An 18,445-nucleotide genomic window follows, 5' to 3' on the forward strand; every position below is an offset into this window, starting at 1 on the left:
TAATGTCTCATTTGACACTTAATTAGTTCAGTTAATAAAATGAGTAAAAACAGAGTGTTTACTCAGTGTGTGGTGTACAAAAGCCTTACTCTTCATCATAATTCACCTTACAGTGAATAAGATGAGTGCTCACTACTTTGTAACAGATGATGATGTGCTGTACGGGATGCAGAACTGAATGAAAAAATACACTACATGGGGAAAAAAAACGGTGTCGACACCAAGCTTATTTGAGGGTATAGTTATTGGGATGTGTTGATGCAAATCAGTCTCTGAGCAGTTCATTATGACCTGGGTCACAACTGAGTCAGGGTAGGGTCAGACTCCCGATGCCTGGCTAATGAGGCATCTTTGCTTTGTTTTCATGCAAGATGTCACTTATAGCTTAAACAACAATGAGCCTGCACCTATGCTTTTTCTAAACATAATTACAGACTAAAGAAACCTCTTCTGTCACACATGTGAAAATGTGTCCTACCATAACTGAAGCAACACATGAGTTTCACAAGAATATACAGTGGATGTGATCCATGCATCTGTGATAAGAGAAGTTTCATGGTTTATGTTACTTGGTGTAGATATTCTTACTCTGAATTTGCATGAATTTTTGGATGACACATTTTTGTGCTTTTGCTAGTTTGGCCTGGTGCCATATCAGTGTTTTTTAATAACTGTACAGTCATCATTGAATGTTTAAGTAAACACAATATGTGGCTGTACAAGTCAGCACCTACCGGCACTTTTTTAATGAAAATGTGGAGACTAAAAATGTTGGTAATAAATGTGCTGAGCTGAGACAAAATCTATTAAAATATTCTGCCTCTGGCTTCCACTGATTGGTCAATTTTCAGAATACCTTTTTCTTCCTTCCTAACCTTCTTTTTTCTCGTGTGTGTATGTGTGTCCACCTGTGCCTGCATAAAAAAATATATATATATATTTGACCTTAAGCAGGAAGACTCACCTCAATTGTGTGTTTTTTGTTGTTTTGTTTTTTTTACTCTGGATGGATTATAAGCACGTGAGAAATATTGTATATTTCAGTCGTTACATTGCACAGGCTTGCTGTTACATGGCTGCAGTATGTGAGCTCGCTATGCTTACAAAGCAGCAATCACTTTTCTGACTTGGCTCCAAAGCTGCTAGTCTCTCTTTTAAAAAAGTTGGAATCAAGGCTTTACTTCCAAAAGTGCTGGAGGCTGTAACTGTAGCTCTCTGGCAAACAGGATTAGATTTTTTGCTTTGCAGGATGAGAAATAAATGCCAAAACAGCAAAACGGGTCAAATCACAGTTCCAAACTCTCCCCTCAGGTACCAGTTTCAAGGTACCGATAAAACAAACAGACACAAGTACTCATTTGTTCTATCAGCTATTAGCTTATTAAAGACACTCGCTACAGTAATACCATACTATAATGCACTTTACTTGACCCTGGACTACAACCTACTGTGTGTTTGATTATGTCTTCTTTAAATGTTTTATTGTTCTTTGTGCTGTCTCTTGCTGTGCTGCTCGCAGCCTGCCAAACATCTGCCCTCTGGGATCATAATAAAATTGAACTTGAACTTGATATTCAATTATGTATTTTCACTCAAACCAAGCTGATGGGGGAAATGGCTTTGGTTCAGTGTAGTCTATTTGTGTTTTTTGCTGTGTTAAATCGGCTTATATCATGATTTCATTCGTGGTTTTCATATCCTGAGCACTAATTTACCACATCACAATACATTTCCTACATGACTATAGACTACTGTTAGCACTGCAGCAGCTATTGTTGGTAGTTGGCTGTGGTGCTCAAACAAAAGACGAATCGATTAGTCTTCTCAAAATGAGTCTTGATTGCTTTCCTTCTTTTCATACATAGTCAGTGAATGCTCAAATGTTTTTTAACTGGTGGCAAGACAAAATATCACTGTCAGCTCTGGCAATTTCATACTCATTTCTGACAATTTAACAATTAAGTAAAAAATCTGAACAATTATCAGTAGATTCATTAATTATAAACACAATTCTTAGTTCCAGCTGTGTTGCCATAGATACAGACTACACTACTGCAGTTCAGCTGAACTGCATAAAGAGGCAAGTGAATGATTGTAGCTCAATGTACCATCTGTAGATAGATACAACCACTAAAAGGCAGATAGATTCACTGTGATAGAGCAGTGAGTTGGCAGGAGAATTCATGTATAATTCAGCTCTTCTCTGGACCCGGGAGGTGCTACACACAAAACAAATTACTGCAAGAGTTGGTGACTTACTTGATGCTACTCTTCCTTCCAATAATAGTTTTGGTGACCATGGATTCAGCTCAAATCTCACTGTTTTACACATACCTTACAACTAAACCTGACTCACTTTGAATAGTTTGTAGCAACATAAGATATATGTTTGCTTGGATAAGTGAATTGTTGCCACTCTACACCCACACAACCCTCTCCTGTGGCTGCACATCTCCAAATAACACTGCACATTACTCACCTCAGCAATAACTAACAGACGAGAACAAACAGGGCAACCATCAGCATTCAATTAGGCCCTTAATGAACTTGGCCCAACATGGATTCATTTTTAAGCTAGAAAAGCAATTTGCACATCAGATACAGCCATTACTGCAGCCTCCCCAGCCCTGCACACCATCACCAGGGAACACTCAAGAGTCCTTGCCTGGCTGTGCTGAGGTGACTTCAGTAAACCAAGTGACAAGTAGACCAAAGGGATGTTTTAATTTGGGGCCTAAGAGCGGTACAAGCCTCCTTTTACATTTTTTAAATGAGAGATGAGGGAGAGGGTGAAGTGTTAACATGGCTTGGTTGTGTTAATGTACAAGTACGTTATGTATGAATTGTAGACTGTAACTGCACACTGGTGTGAAAAGCACTTTGGCATGAGAAACTAACTGTGACTGAGGGGCTGATATGTAGAAAGAGAGGGAATAAGGTACCAATCTGAGGACAAACACAGTTACACTTATGCTTCGTCAGCCAACACTCAGGATTTATTTATTGATACTACCTCTATCAGTATGAGAGGAAAATTCAATTTCTCTACATGAACGTAATGTATATACCGGTCTCTACTTTAGTTGGAAAGCTGTGTGCGGTGGCACCTGTTTACTATATTCATTTTACCATAATGACCTTGCAGCAGGTGGCACAGCCATTGCCTTTGTGCTTGCTGGCCAATTGTTTGTAATTGTTTATTGACAAGACCAACAGCACCTGTTTTTACAAGGCTGCCCTTAGTTATAGCACCAGACCACTGTGTTAAAAGTTTAAATGAATCAATCACTTCTTTCAACGTGCAGTCAACAGACCTTGTGATGTAATATTGTGTTCAACTTCACTCAAAATAATGGCCTCTGGATCTGAAGCAATTTTCATAGAGGAGGGAAATAAATGTGTATTTCTTTCATTTCTGTAGCCAAGTTTGTATAGTTAGTTAAGACTAGTATTTAAGTGACTTGCAGCTCAGTTTCAAATCATTTTCAACCTCAGATTCCAGTGAATACAATAATAATTGGTCAAAAAATGCACATAGGTAAAAATGTGAAGGTTTACATAGCTTTCCAGAGGCTGTAACTGAGATGGAAATATCCTATTCCCTTCTTTCTCAGAGGAATCACCTTACATCCAGAAGGACATACTTGAGCAAATATTTGACATTTTAACTATGTCCGACTTAGGAGGTGTTTGAGACTGTATGTAAAGCAAACTGTGTAAAGATATGGATCTGAAACTGTATGGCTAAAACCTCCAAGCTTAAAACAAACATCACACTATATAAATGACGGCATGCACAAAGTCAGTCACAGTGGGATTCTGTAAAATTATAAACCTTTCTCCTGCAGTGACTGAAACATACCATGCTGATTGTGTAAGCAGTAAAGAAGCAACATAAAGATATTTAAGAAGGAGGGAACTGTCCTCTCACCGGCACTCTGTGGGCTGCTCCAGCTGCAAGGACCTCTGCAGCGGCCGCAGGACCAACCGCCTGTGACTCAACCTGCTCCAGCAGGCAAAGCTGGTGTGTAATGTTGGCCATCTCTTCTTGCAAGCGCTCAGTTTGGACAGTGATCTCTGCGATTTTCTCAGCAGCTGATGCTGTCAGAAACGCCTCTTTGAGGTCTACCAGGTGAAGGGTCCTCTTCTCCTCCAGACGCACCAATCTGCGGAGCTCATCAAACTGGACATTCACGTATTCCTCCAACTCCTCTGTAGACATCTAAGATATGTATAAATGAAGTAAAAAAGACAGAGAGGGAGAATGAATGGATGAGACATTTTCAGTGGAGGAAGTCAAACAGTCACCAAGATGGAAAGCGGTACTGAGCTATCATTTCAAATTAACCTGAATGATATACTTCAGTGTAGGTATTAATCACCGAGATTAACTCATAAAACTGAAAACTAGGGACAGACATTGAACACAAAAATGCAAGTAAGTACCAAGTAAGTAATATGAGTAAAAATAGAGATTAGTTGATAATAAAATTGCAGAAGAACCACAAATTGAACATCCCGGAAGCTTCCTTAATTCCCTATGACACTCAACTGACTATGCATACTTTAACATGTTAGTTTAATAAACTACACAATAACAAAGAGATATGCAGCATTCATTAATCATAAATGATCAAATTGCTCATATATATCTTTTGCCATTGTACGGACATGGAATAAAGATCTTTGCAGCTTGCAGTGTCTCCTGACTGTAATCTTACTACAAAGATAATGCACTTCTAAGAATATGTTGGAAATAAACTTGGACTAGAAAGAACAAAATCTTTTACTTCGACATGTGAATATTAATTTACTGAGCCCGCTTTCTCATGCAGTAGCTAATTGATAGCATGAAGAAGATCCCCTGGAGGCAAACTCCATGCATCCCATCTGTAGATATAGACCTCAGTGGCTCCTTCTATCACAACAAGCCATCTGTTTGGCTTTCAAAGCAACTGAACTGCTCAATGAGATACCTTTTTAATCCATTTCCCTGTTTCCCTACAGATGATCTCTTTAGCTATGATTCATTACGTTAAAACATCTCAATAAACAGACGCCTCCCTAAAATCCTTCCCACTGAGATGGTCCCACCTCCAAAACAGCTGCTGTCAGAAGGTAAAACCCAAAGTCCCTTGTCATGATCTCTGCTCCTGAATATGTTATAATTGCTTAAATCTATTTGCATCCGTTGCTGAGTCTCTCCTCTCCCCTTGAGCAGAACTTATTTTTTAAAATTTCTATCTATTTTATCTTATTGCCCCTCATTCCCGCTCTCTCCACTGAAACAAGGAACCATTTTTCTTTACCGAGGTTGACAGAGACACGACCCCCAGGGGTCCAAAGTTTTATCATGTATTTGCAATTTCTGCACAGGCAATCAGAGTCTCCAAATTGCCCATTAAACCAAGCACAAGACGAAACATTTTTAATTTAGTTTCTTTGTATGAGTCGAGAAAAACATGCACGTCATTCATTCTGAATCAGACACAGTGTTGGCTAACATTTAATTGGAACACAAAGAGTTATTTTCTCATTTTGCTTCACCAAAATCAATGCCCTGAATTCATATCTGATGGATAAGAAACAAAAGAATACAATTGTGATGCACAAGCAAGTGTTTCATTACTTGTCCTTAAACACTTGCTTAGGAATGAAGTTCTTCTATTTCATCACACAGTGCAATAGCAGGAACTGCTCAAACACAATAAATCCTACAAGATTGCAATATATGCTGAATAAATCTTACAGAAGACTCAATTTTAAACACAAGCGGTGAGCACTTGAAGGGGATCTATTATACTCATTTCCAACTCTTTATTTTTTATTCTGGGACTCCACTAGAGGAGCTTTGCATGATTCAGTTAAAACAACTCCTTATTTATCTTACACTGGCCCTTTTTGCAGCCAGCTAAGCCAGGTTTCTGGAAGCCTGAAGAAAATCCCCTGGAGGCAAACTCCATGCATCCAGAGGGAAAGCTGTATAAGAGTCGTGTTAAGTTGCTGCTGATGCAAACCCAACAGTAGCTACTTTACTGCTTTATTATCATTATATTTTACATATAATGAGATTACAGGTGCCACTCCAGACAAATAAAAACATGACAACCAGATAAAAACATGACACACACACAGCTAAAAAAGATGACATAGTATAAAAAGATGAGATGCAGCTATAATAGCATAATGCGGAGGGTATTGCACTGAAATAAAATAAATAAGAATTAAATAGAATGAATAAAAGCAGCGGTCAAGAGTATGGCACAGGATTATTGTTTGTTTAGAGTTCTTAAAGCCCATGAAAAGAAACTGAGCAGCCAATAATCCTCTGTGTTTATGACCCTCTGCAGAGCCTTCCTGTCTGCAGCCGAGCCATAATGCAGTATGTGAGTACGCTCTCAAACGAGGAGAGATAGAAGGTCACCAGCAGCTTCAGTTCTAGATGATTTTTCCTGAGAATTCTCTGAAAATGTAGTCGCTGCTGATCTCCTTTCTGTAGTCAATCTTGTCCCCATCAGTGATGAGCCCGGGCCGCAGTGGTGTCATCTGCAAACTTGATGAGGGTGTTGGAGGGATGGGAGAGGGGTACAATCATAAGTATACAATGTGTACAGGAGTGGACTCAGCACACAGCCTTTAGGTGACCCAGTTCTGTGTGAGGGTGGAGGAAAGCTTGGAGCCAAGCTTCACTGATTGTGGTCTTTTGGTAAGGAAGTTCTTAATCCATGCGCAGGTGGAGGGGCACATGAAGCATTCCTGTGGCTGAGAGGGCATCCTCAGGCCAAGTGTTGATGTGTTTTGTGATGGGCTTGAATGTCCTCCTGACAGGGGTATAGGCTGGTATGACATGCAGTGACAGATGGCCAGACTGGCTTACATGTGGCTGTGGCACTGCTGTATGCATGCTTGATGTTGCAATATACCTATTATATTCTTCTTGCTGGTGGCACATTTCACATATTGGGTGAAATTGGGAGGAACAGACTTTAAGCTTGCCTGATTGAAATCACCAGCTATTATGTATACCCCGTCAGGATGAGCCCTCTCCTGTTTGCTTATGGTACTGTGAAGGTGGGTGAGGACTAGGCTAATGTTAGAGTCTGGAGGTATGTAAGCAGCAGTGACAGTTACTACTGTTAGCTCTCTTGAACCGTAGAACAGGCGGCAGATAACTGTCAGAGCTTCAAGATATGGAGAGAAGTGACTGTCTATAATTCAGCTCTGTGATCACCGGTCCTTGTTTATGTATATGCACAAACTGCCTCCTTTGCTCTTACCAGAGTCTCTCTTTCAGTCCTGTCGGTGGGTAGTGCGTCCCGGTAACTGCACGGCACCTCCAGGCATCATAGGATGAAGCCAGGTTTCAGTCATAATCATCACACAGGTACAGAGTTGTCAGTAGCTATCCGCAGCTCCAGTTCATTCAACTTGTGTGCGATGGATCTGACATTGGCCAGAAAGAGGCTCAGGAAGAGTTTTGTGTGGCTGCTTCCTCAACCTGGTTAGCAGTCCTGCTCGGCACCCACACTTCTTTTTTCTCTCCCTATGACGTCGTCTATGGCGCTTGTTGGAGCCGACAACAATCCATTGGTGATCTGGAGATATCAGCTGGTATGTTGTGCGTCTGTTGAAAGTAGCCTGCTTTGTAGACCGATAGTAATTAACTCCCGACGGCTATACACAAGTTTTGCTTGGCAGAGCTTGCCAGGATGATCACGTCAAACGCAACGAAACGCATACAAAAAAAGCACAAAACAGAGCTAAGAGCCCCTGCACAACCGCTCGCTGCCATACTATACATAATGATATGGACATATTTGCAGCTCTTTGTTCAGCAGATCAATTGGAAATAATGCAGAGAGGAATAGTACAAGCAGAAACAGCCAGTCATGATGACAGTGCTTTTTGCTTGCAGAGATTAATTCTCCATGTTTACCTCATTATATGACACTTTGGCCATATTTAAAATGAACATCCAACATTGAAACATTAGGACTGAAAATAAGGAAGAGCATAATAGCTCCCTTTCAAAAATACATTAAAATGACAAGGCTTTCATTACTTCATATCGTGCTGAGACGATCTTCAATGTCTTGCTCTGCCTTTGCTCTGATTAAGTATATCAACAAATTCAATATTCAAGTCTAGCCTCCTTTAAATCTAAAATATCCTTTCAAACATATCTATAAACTTAACTGGTATATTGTAAAATTCTGCCAAAAAACCTATAGTTTGTGAATGCATATCCATTAGCTAAATTGAATATATCTGTAGAATAATATTCATTAAATTATTTAGCTAACACTAGAAGTAATTTCTTCAATTGCTAATTCCAGGCCAGGCATAGTTTAATCATTCATCTATCATCATGAATACTGATGAAATATTACATTTCAGCCATTTCTTTTAGATGGCTAGTCTATCAATTACTTAAAGCAAGACTTTGTACTGCAGCTACTGAAGCAAGAAATGATTTTACTACTGAAAAGTAGAATTAATAAACAATAAAAAGTAATTTTGTAACCAATGTCAGCAAACATTACACTTGTGTGTATGTGGTATGAGTTTACAGTTTACAAATAAATTATTCACTACATTAATTGAATCATTAAAAGGAAATATATATCTGCATATTTTGTCCTTTTGTGGTCACAACAAGTTTCAGAGAATATAAATGCAAAGAAAAGAAAGCAGTGAGAATAAATAAGTGAGAAAAGCTACGACATGAATGTGGCAGACAGCATTTTAACAGAAAACTTATAGTCTATCTTATCTATCATCAATCTGACACATTCCTGCACAACCTCTCCTAATCTCCAGGACCTCCATAAAGGTCCTTGTCCCCGTGGCCTCAGTGGCAGATGGGAGCCATGAACCCAGATCAGTGCCCTTTGTGTTTGTTGAGCCGGAGCCCTCTGCCCTTAGACCTTTTACTCAGTGACAGAGTTTCTCTGAGAATTTGTCCTGCTAGCAAGGGAGAGAAGCATTCATGCGTGATAATCTTCATTTGCATTGCTGCAAGCTGAGGCCACAAAATGAGGCCTCAGGAGAGACAGCAGCACACTGCTTACAAGGGCAGAGATGGAGTAAGGAGGGGGGGTGAGAGAGATAGAGCAGGCAGAGGTAGGACATCAGGCTAGCAGATTAAGAAAGCAAATTTCTTTTTCAGGCAAAGTTAGGACATTAGGTAAGAAGATTAAGAGAGCCAAAATCATTTCAAGTCATGTTTTTATAACATGCATTGTATTAGAATGTTGCTTATCTGAGAAATTCAGGTAGCTCGATGGTAATGCAAGCAAATGAAAAACTAAAAAGGTCTAAGTCAGTCCAGACCCAGTCATGCCTTATTACAAAAGTGGTCAATTTGAAGTTCACCTTGATTTTTATTACTTTATGTGCAGTTTATGGGTGTTGTGAAAGGTGAACTGAACGTTGAAATTCAGGGGAAGAAGGCTGCTTGTGACTGAAAATGTTTCTTCAGAAACAGAGACCCAGGATCTGTGGTTTACTAAAACTGGAAAACATCTTAGACATTCCACCAACACCTCACATGATGACAGTATAGCAAGATACTCAGACAGAATTTACTTCACACACTAGTGTTCTTTGTGACTGGCTACAAAAAAGGTTGTGCTACTCATTAGTGCTAATGAAAATGCCGGAGAACAATAACCAAAGCCCTTGGGAGGGAAAATAGATCAGTGTAGAAAAAAACTACAAAAATAATGTGTCGCATTGCTTTGGTGAGACATCAGGACACGCTTCGGTGGAACAAAACTAAAGTAAACAGAAAATGCCTCACCACAAAATATCAAAGTAATCTTAGCTTTTAATCTTAACCTCTTTTGTGGGAAAACACATCTTAATTTCTAGTGAACTCCCAAAGCAGACACCAACTGTGTTACTCTGAATAACTGGAGAATATGATGCCTAAGACTAGTTGATATAATGGTGCAGACAAAATGATGACTTTTTTGGATTTGAATATTTCCCCCAATTTGAATGTTCCATACCTTCATTAATGCGATAATGATACAGAAGAGAGAAGGGGGACCTTTTGGGACCTCAAAGAGTTCAATTGGATAACTTTCTTCAATGTACTCACTGTCAAATCAGAGCCACACCAGCTGCTTATTTAGAGGTCTGCTTTGCGTGATGCTTTTTAAAAAGGCCTAAAAAGCATTAATAGAACATTAGGAGTAAATGGATTTGAACTGTCCTTGCCCTCAGCAATAGTGGCCCTATTCCAAGTGAACACTAGTCTCTCTCGCTCACGCTCTATTTTATCTCTTAGAGAAATTAGATTTTCCAATTTAGTCTCCAACGCAACACAGCAATACACAGAAAGTTAATCTGGGACAACACCAGCTCTTCAAAAGTAATATAAAGTGGGCAAGTACAAGAAGTTAAAATTGGGAAAGGAAAAATGAGACAGAAGGCCTTTGGTTTTATAACAGCAGGGTTTCAATATCCAGCACCTTTTTATTGGTTTTGAGTGAAGCAATGTCAGCCAAACAACTTTCTGGGGAATGATACAGAGTAATTCAATTAAAATGCTGTGAGCAAAGATAGAACGGGAATGACAGACTTAAAGAGCAATGCGAGAATGGGACAGGAGATGAAGACGAAAAGGGATGAGGTAGAGGAGGACAAGAAAAAAAGCAGGATGGATAAACCTAACAACAGTAGCCAAGTCTTTTCATGCCTCTCCCGTCTGTTCCTCAGCCTCAGCTCCCTAAGACAGCTTTAATGTGTCTGCTGCTCTTGTAGATTTTATGAGGCAGGGAAAATGGATGTAGCCACTGCACAGCCCACACAGCCCACACACACACACACACACACACACACACACACACAAACCGACACTTGTGCCTAGGCTGGTGTTGCCATGCTGCTGCTCCCAGATATCGGACTCCTCTCTCTGTCGCTGCAGAGAGCGGCTCCACAGGCAGCATGAGTGCCTGGACGACACCCTGCGCGGCGGAAAGTGAGTAAATAAAACATGAGTGGGGTAAATATGCTGACTACCTGCTGTCCTGGTCTTAAGCCATTACATGATTCACATATCGTTTCCAGCTCTCTCTGATGATAGGTAACACTAGCTGACTTGATGAATGACAGACAGTCATCCAGGCCCCTCATGTAATGTTACGCCTGTGGTCGCTCATTAATATGTATGAAGACTCATCATTGTTTTTTTGCATTATGTTCCATTCCCCTGTGGATGATGGAGATATGAGTTTTGAGAGATTCAAATCCCCCCACCTGGGGCAAAGTACATAATTACACAAGCTACTGTATATTTAATAAGCAAACACCAGTTAAGGGTTAAAATGTTTGCATCCACTCCTCACCACCTCACTGACAGCCTCTCACATCTCTTCCCATCTCAAGTCCTTAAGGACCTCAACACCATACAATTTAACCTGCTCCAACTTCTGTATATCTTTTTGAGTCTTTGCCTCAGTCCCTCTCTTTATTGCGCACACACACACACACACACACACACACACACACACAACACACACACACACACACACACACACACACACACACACACACACACACACACACACACACACACACACACACACACACACACACACACACACACACACACACACACAGAACCTTCCTCACCAGGAGCAGTCACTCTGATGGTTGCCTGTCATGCATAATAAGAGACGCTGACATTTGAGAGTGCAGAGAGGACACGCCGACAAATCCACACAGTGTAATGGTCTCTAACACAGTGCACTGTGAGTGAGCAGGTAAGTGGTTTTTCACCGAGCACGCCGCCCCTCTTCGGTGTAATAGCAGAAGACTTAATGTCCAGGAAGTCCTTAGGGCAGTGTTGATATTTCAGTATGATAATAGACATGAACTCGGCCAGGGTGCCAGCTGCCAACTAAAATGTTGCATCTCACAAGCTAGTCAAATTAACCTTCTACATTATGCCACTATGCTTAGGTCATACCTCTGCAGGTACTGGGCAATGCTAAGAGCCTCTGCTCTGTGATGGGTTCAGACACAGATATATAGGCAGAGCATAAGGCATATCTGGGGCTGCAGGGGTGGCTGAGAGAGGGGATGCAGTTGCTGTCAATGGTAAATAATGGCTGAGACCAACTGTAACTGTACATCCGTGCTCCTGCCGTTTACTGTTAGATGTCTCACAGTGCAACTCGTAACAGTCCGTGGTCAGGTTTTATTTTCACCGGCAGAACATGTCCCCACTATGGCATCTGTAATGGAAATATAGCCACTGTTTTCAAGGTTGGCTAGTCATGAATATTCAGCCTCAGCAGCTTTTGTTTAGGTTGATATCGAGAGAAAGGTGACAGGATGCAATGAGCACCCGGTGAAGGTTAACAAAAAGGTTTGAAATAAGGTTGTGATCATCATTTCAGATTGTGACCCTTATTTCACAAACTATGAGTGACTGGGACAATCTGAGTGGCACAAACAAAGCAATGTCACTCCTCAGTAAAGGTGCTTTTAAATAGTGAGTGGTTGCTGCAGCACCTGCCACCTGGGCAATGTCGGTATTTTGAATGGGCAGGCCATACACTACAGGTTGGTACTATCTCAGTACTGAAATCTTATGACATAGCCAAATATAGCATGGTGAACCTTAAAAAAGAGGAAAGTGTTAGCTATATGATTAATATAGAAACTAACATCATACAGTAAATTTAGCCTTTTAGCCCCGACTGGCCCAATCAAACTTTCACGCTGATGTTTCTCCAAGACTTATTTTTACAGATATGTCTGATGCTGGTGAGGTATATAATTCTTGGAACTCAGGCACCAACAGCATTAGCTTCCATACCGTTTCCTCGTTATAATTTCCATGGTTGCCATGGTCACACGGTGAGTTGTGATGACAAGTTGAAAACACTGAACCATCAACACCTCTGATGGCAGCAGCAATTTGGAGGGTGCAGTCAGGAGGGTGGCAGTCTTGTCTCTCGCTTTGCTGCTGTTATTACATTTATATTAGAAACAATAGAGGCTGCTGCGGCAACTGCTCGTTGCTTGAAAGGATCTTAACTACCATAGACCCTGCTTTTGCACAAGGCAAAACTAATTAGATGCTACGGCTCAACTGCTATCAGTACAAAACTGAGGTCAACCGCACTGATATCAGTATAGAGGAATGTGTTGATACATTTACAGGTTGAAATAAAAATATAACAATCATGTAATAAACACTGATGTTATAAATGTTAGTGTTGATTCATCTTTATGGTCATTGATAACGGTGTATCTGACTAGTGCTGTATAAGACTGTATTAAAACAAAAAAGTTTATTCAACACCTTCTCATTTATTTATATGCAAAGTGCAAGAAATATTTGAAACTCCTTACAATAACTGGATTGAATACAAGGGTTTTTTTGTCAACAAGGGAATTCGCTAGAGGGAATTCAGTGCTTAGAATTGCTTTCCATTTTATACATGATGATAATGCCTAAATCATAGTCACCTTGAAAACACAACCTCTGACTTAGTTTAGAAGTGCTGAGTCAAAAAAGTGACATCAGCTGGAGCCTGAAAACGATACGACTCAGTAATCACGCAATGATGCCATCACTCTTAAGCCTGAAGTAGAATTAAACTGCAGAAAAAGGAACGATTTGTGATCTTGTGAATGGGGCGGTATGATAAATATATGGATTGAAATAGGCTCTCATGTTTACTACCCAATGCCTTTATGACATAATCTCCTTCTAATCCCTCTTCATCTCACTGTAGACTTCTGTGTCTCAACCTCTGCAGTGTCTATACTGCTGCAGTGCTTACAGCTTTAACAACTGAATTAGAAATTAGTAATGGCTCTTTTTTTGCTCTATATCATTTGAAACCAGGTTCAGCCAAGGGTTTTTGTTAAACCTTACAAAACCTACACAACTCAAAACATGCAATAATACCTAGGCATAAACTAGGGTATTAAAGTCATGGCAAATAAGTCTTCAAATGAAATTGTAAGCATTCTGGGCTAACTGACATAAAACTGATTTAAAATACAGAATGGGATTCTGCAGCACTGCAATGTTAATTTGTCAGGCTGATTTGAGATTGCCTGGCTTAATTATTTACACAGATATGACTCAAATTCAAACAATTTCAAAAAAATGTCATAATTGCAGACAAACCTTGAATCCATAGCAACAAACCTTAAAGCAACTAGTTTGATTATAACTGTTCATAAACAATAATTATATTTGGAGTAAGTGCACAGCGATAACAGCTACCTATATTTATGTTATGTGTTCTATAAAGCCATTGTATTCACTATACTTGTTCAGCTTTGTCTATCAGGATTCACTGAGATATGTCTCAGAAAAACAACATCAGCAAATTCAGTACAACTATAATGAATAGCAATGCAATATGAAGACAGTGCATGCAAGGAGGTCAAATCCACCTTTTATTACTGCAGTGAAATTCTCATTTCATTTGATAAGAGTTTGTTGGAGCTCATTACTAAATGAGAATAGTGCAAGAGCAAATCTTTTAGAGACTTCCCAAAATTGCCCTTATGACTCACTTTTGGCTTCGACTCAGTGTTCTACATGCAGGAATTTGGACTCACCTCAGGGTTGGTCCACTTGGTCTTGATCTTCTCAGCCATCTGTTGTGTACAGCCCAGCAGATCATAACCCTGCCTGTTCTACAGGTGGAGCAGACAAACAAACAGTAAACAGAGAGTATATCAGATTATAAAAATAAAGCACATACACCGAGATTATTTGGGCAGAGGTGCACAAAACTCCCTTATTAGTATATATGCCCATACAATGAAGGCAAGGGCAGATGTATAAATATTACTACTATTTACTATTATTTATTTATAAACATATAATGTATAAATATTACAATATTTTTGATCAAACCATTATCTCAGCATTAATAATGTCAAAACATTTTTATGATACTTTAAGAATATGTTTACACATTATCACTGCAATGAGGGACAAGCAAGGTACACTGTGGACAGGCCATAGGTTGACATTTGAAGACTGACATGTGACATTTTCTGAGTCCAGACCTTTAAATCCGCACACTCCACCTAGTTAAATTGTAACAAGTTGACAATTCTGTCTATCAGACAAATGCTACGTGCTAAAGGAAATCATATCACTGCTCACAGAGATAAAGGATTAATTCACATTAATAAGCTGGCAACGGAAGTAGGATAAAAGCTAGAGTTGGTTTTAGAGTAAGTAATGTGGCCGTGGGCTGTGTGTGTGTGTGTGTGTGTGTGACCCCCTTTGTCTCTCGTCAATCCATATACTGCCCTGATGTAAGAGTAAGTCTGTGAAGTGTGTCATGGCGTATAGCCCCATGTTGTCTACTTTTGTTGTTCAGATGTATAACCTCAGGGCAAAGGACAACGCACTGTTTCTACAACAGTCGGCACATGTTGAGGGTCATCACTACTATAGCTAAATGTATTGACTTTAAATGAGCATCTTGCTCTTCACAAATAAAACTCTTGACTGTTCAAAATACTAATCCAAAATTAAATCCTGGTTTCTGATCTTGTCACATCCCTGTTAATTGGTCATCTGTGTTATAGCACAGCCTGGGTGTTTTCAGTGTGCTGATAACATCTGGCTTTAAATGGGACTGCAATCATCACAAACACTGTGCTCTACAGAGCTGAACCTGCTGAACGGATTGTGTTATTCTCAGAATCCAACACAACATTAGCTCATCTTAATGGACCAAATGTAATGCTGCACTGAACAACTGGTGACTCACTGGACCTACTAAAATTGCCAGAAGCAAAAACCATAATTTGTGCCAGCAGCCAAATGGACAGAGGGATATATTCATAACATTTAATTTCCAACTCACAGTTTTCATAGGAATTATTTACATGGCTGTATATAATCAATCTATTAATGATGTTATGTGGGTGATCATGAGACACTGTTAGATTTAAAATATTACAGAGTGCTTACAGAGCCCTGGTGAGTTGACTTAAAGACTAGAGGGCCTACAGCTATTGGCATACTACTTAATAGTGAATTAGAAATGCAAACCAGATAGGCACCACTGTGAATACATTATGTTATACATTACCCAGCTGTAGATATAGTAGAGTATGTAAATACAGTATCGGACAAACAATGAACCACAGAGTGAGTTGTATGCTATGAACCTGTCATGTTCTGAGTGTGTGATTCACCTTCTGCCAGACGTAGGCCTCATGCAGAGTGATAATTTCGTGCCCACGGTGCTCACCCTGTACGGCACACACCACGCAGATTATCTTCTCGTCTGGTTTACAGTAGAGTGAGCCTTCCTGTCCATGCTCCTTGCAGCGCAGTCTCTCTACTGTCACAGTGTCCCTCTTCCCAGCCTGTCCAGCAGCCATAGCCTCCTCCCCTGCCTCTGCACCCTCAGCTCCATCACCCAACTCAGCCTCCAGTGGCAAACCATTCTTGGCTCCCTCTCTTTCCTCGGCATCACCGCTCTCATCTGCGTCAGCCACTGCAAGTGCTGCTATGGCCTGGTTCACACCAATTCCAGCTCCCCTCTCCACCTCATTCTCATCCTCGGCTCCAGCTGGGACTCTGGGATCTCTGTTTGAGCCAATACCATTAGCTTGTGTCCCCTCATGGTTATATGGTGTAAGCGGGTGATGTGTGCTGCTGGCGTGTTTGTCAGCATGGAGAGGGCAGAAGGCGAAGCTGCAGGTGTGGCACACTTGTGTGGCCGGTTGGGCTTCATCGGGCTCACACGCATCACATGATCCATCCATCTGCGGCAGGTCCTCCTGTTTCAGCACCATGCCTCCTTCCTGGGGTTCCCCTTTGTAGTCCATGGTGGCTGCTGAAAATAATTCTGGGGACCAGAAGAGTACGTCTATTAGGAGACACACAAAGTAGAGGACAGGTTATTAATAGATGTGACCTTCTGTGAAAGGTTCTCATGTTTGCACAGGGGAAAGTCCAAGATCCTCAGGACTAATACCCTCTGATATAATATTCCCACAACTGATGATGTATGGATGGCGCCAAAGTCCACAGCAAACAACATCTGGAGCAACTCTATTACACAAAGACGCATCATTCTGCAGGGGCGATAAAGACCCCATCTGCAGTCACTGAACAGTCTCGCTTTGTTTTAATGACTCTCAAGCAGAGAGTGTGTGTACACCCGTACCCTCAGCATGTTCTCTCACCTCCCTCTGACACACAATGTCTTTTTACCCTCCCGCCCTACTTTCAGCCCACTCTGCGGGAGTGAAGCCGAAAGACTGGAAGGGAGAGCCGCTGCATGCCTGTGCACAGAGCTTTGTTTTTGTACTTTTTCCCCACGGCTGACACACAAACAACCAGTTAGAAAAAAAGTGCTGTAATGCAGAGAAAACTCCCTCTCATCCCCTTTTACCACCCCTGTACTGCTATTTCTCTCTATCTGACTCACAAACACAGACATTTTCTTCCTCATCCTATGGGGCTTAACAGTGTGTAACTGACTGCAGTGTGTACTTACTCGTCTTTGTCTTCCTCTTGCCCCTCTGTTTTGTTTTGTTTTTGTTTTCTGTCTAGGCAGTGATTTAAGATAATATGGAGTCAGTGGAGGTATTAGCTTAACGGCTAACTTCCTTAGCACAGTCGTGGTGCTTTTGAATCGATTACTGAGCTGTCGACTGATCCACTTTCACTTTACAGGAGAAGAGGAGACTCCAGCTAAGATCCGACAGCATTTACTTCCTTATTTTCATCTGCTGTTGTATGCTTTTTTCTCGACTTCCTGCGTGTAGTTTTCCGTGTGTGTGTGTGTGTACACAAGCGACGCAGATACGCAGAGGTTGAAGAGAGAAAACCCGTTTGACAACAATAACAAAGACAGAGTAGATGTCAAAAACCTGAGCCATGAGGAAGGAAGGGATTCAACAGCCGTAATGTTTAACTAAATCTTATGTCATTGCCTACTTGCTTTCAATTGCAGAGGCACAGTGTTATAATTGTGTAACTATTTACTTACCCTACAACTACTCAGAGTGATTTATTCACGGTAATGATGCGTTCAAGTGCTCCTCGGATGGTCTCCTTTCCAAGTTGGGAAGTCGTTCTCCCGATTTTGGTGTGTTCATAAACGTTTATGTCGTATTGTGGAAACAACATTGACGCTACAAAAGGAGATGTGTTGTTCGTAGCATCCATGAGCAAGACAGTTGTTACTGCACCCGAAAATCAATATTCTATTGCTTAACTTGTCTTGTTATCAGCGTAAATGCTAATAAATAACTGTTATGACTAGTAGGTCACTCTAAGTGGACATGTTTAAGCTTAAATGTATATGCTATGCGACACGTGATTAGCTAGTTCAAAGTGTATCGCCATCAACCAAACATTTACGTTCGTTCGTTCATTTTTCTGCGTATATGACTTATGACAGCAAGTCGTGTACCAAATGTTTCC

General features: G+C 40.7%; 1 protein-coding gene across 5 annotated transcripts in view; it reads right to left on the reverse strand.

Annotated features, from left to right (window-relative positions):
- Positions 1-18,177, reverse strand: part of trim44 (tripartite motif containing 44) — a 47,102-nt gene extending 28,925 nt beyond the window's left edge. For 2 of the 5 annotated variants that reach the window (XM_062421388.1, XM_062421393.1), the window contains exons 1-4: positions 17,514-17,871; positions 16,201-16,859; positions 14,599-14,676; positions 3,932-4,222 (exon numbers count right to left, since the gene is read on the reverse strand). In XM_062421388.1, coding sequence (XP_062277372.1) covers positions 3,932-4,222; positions 14,599-14,676; positions 16,201-16,839 — 1,008 coding nt within the window. In that variant the 5' untranslated portion in view covers positions 16,840-16,859; positions 17,514-17,871. Of the gene's footprint in view, positions 1-3,931; positions 4,223-14,598; positions 14,677-16,200; positions 16,881-17,513; positions 17,872-18,008 lie in introns of those variants that run through there. The other 3 variants (XM_062421391.1, XM_062421389.1, XM_062421390.1) reach the window with 3 other exon arrangements.
- Positions 18,178-18,445: the final 268 nt, after the last annotated feature.

Source organism: Scomber scombrus, chromosome 6, assembly GCF_963691925.1.
Source record: "Scomber scombrus chromosome 6, fScoSco1.1, whole genome shotgun sequence".
NCBI lineage: Eukaryota > Metazoa > Chordata > Actinopteri > Scombriformes > Scombridae > Scomber > Scomber scombrus.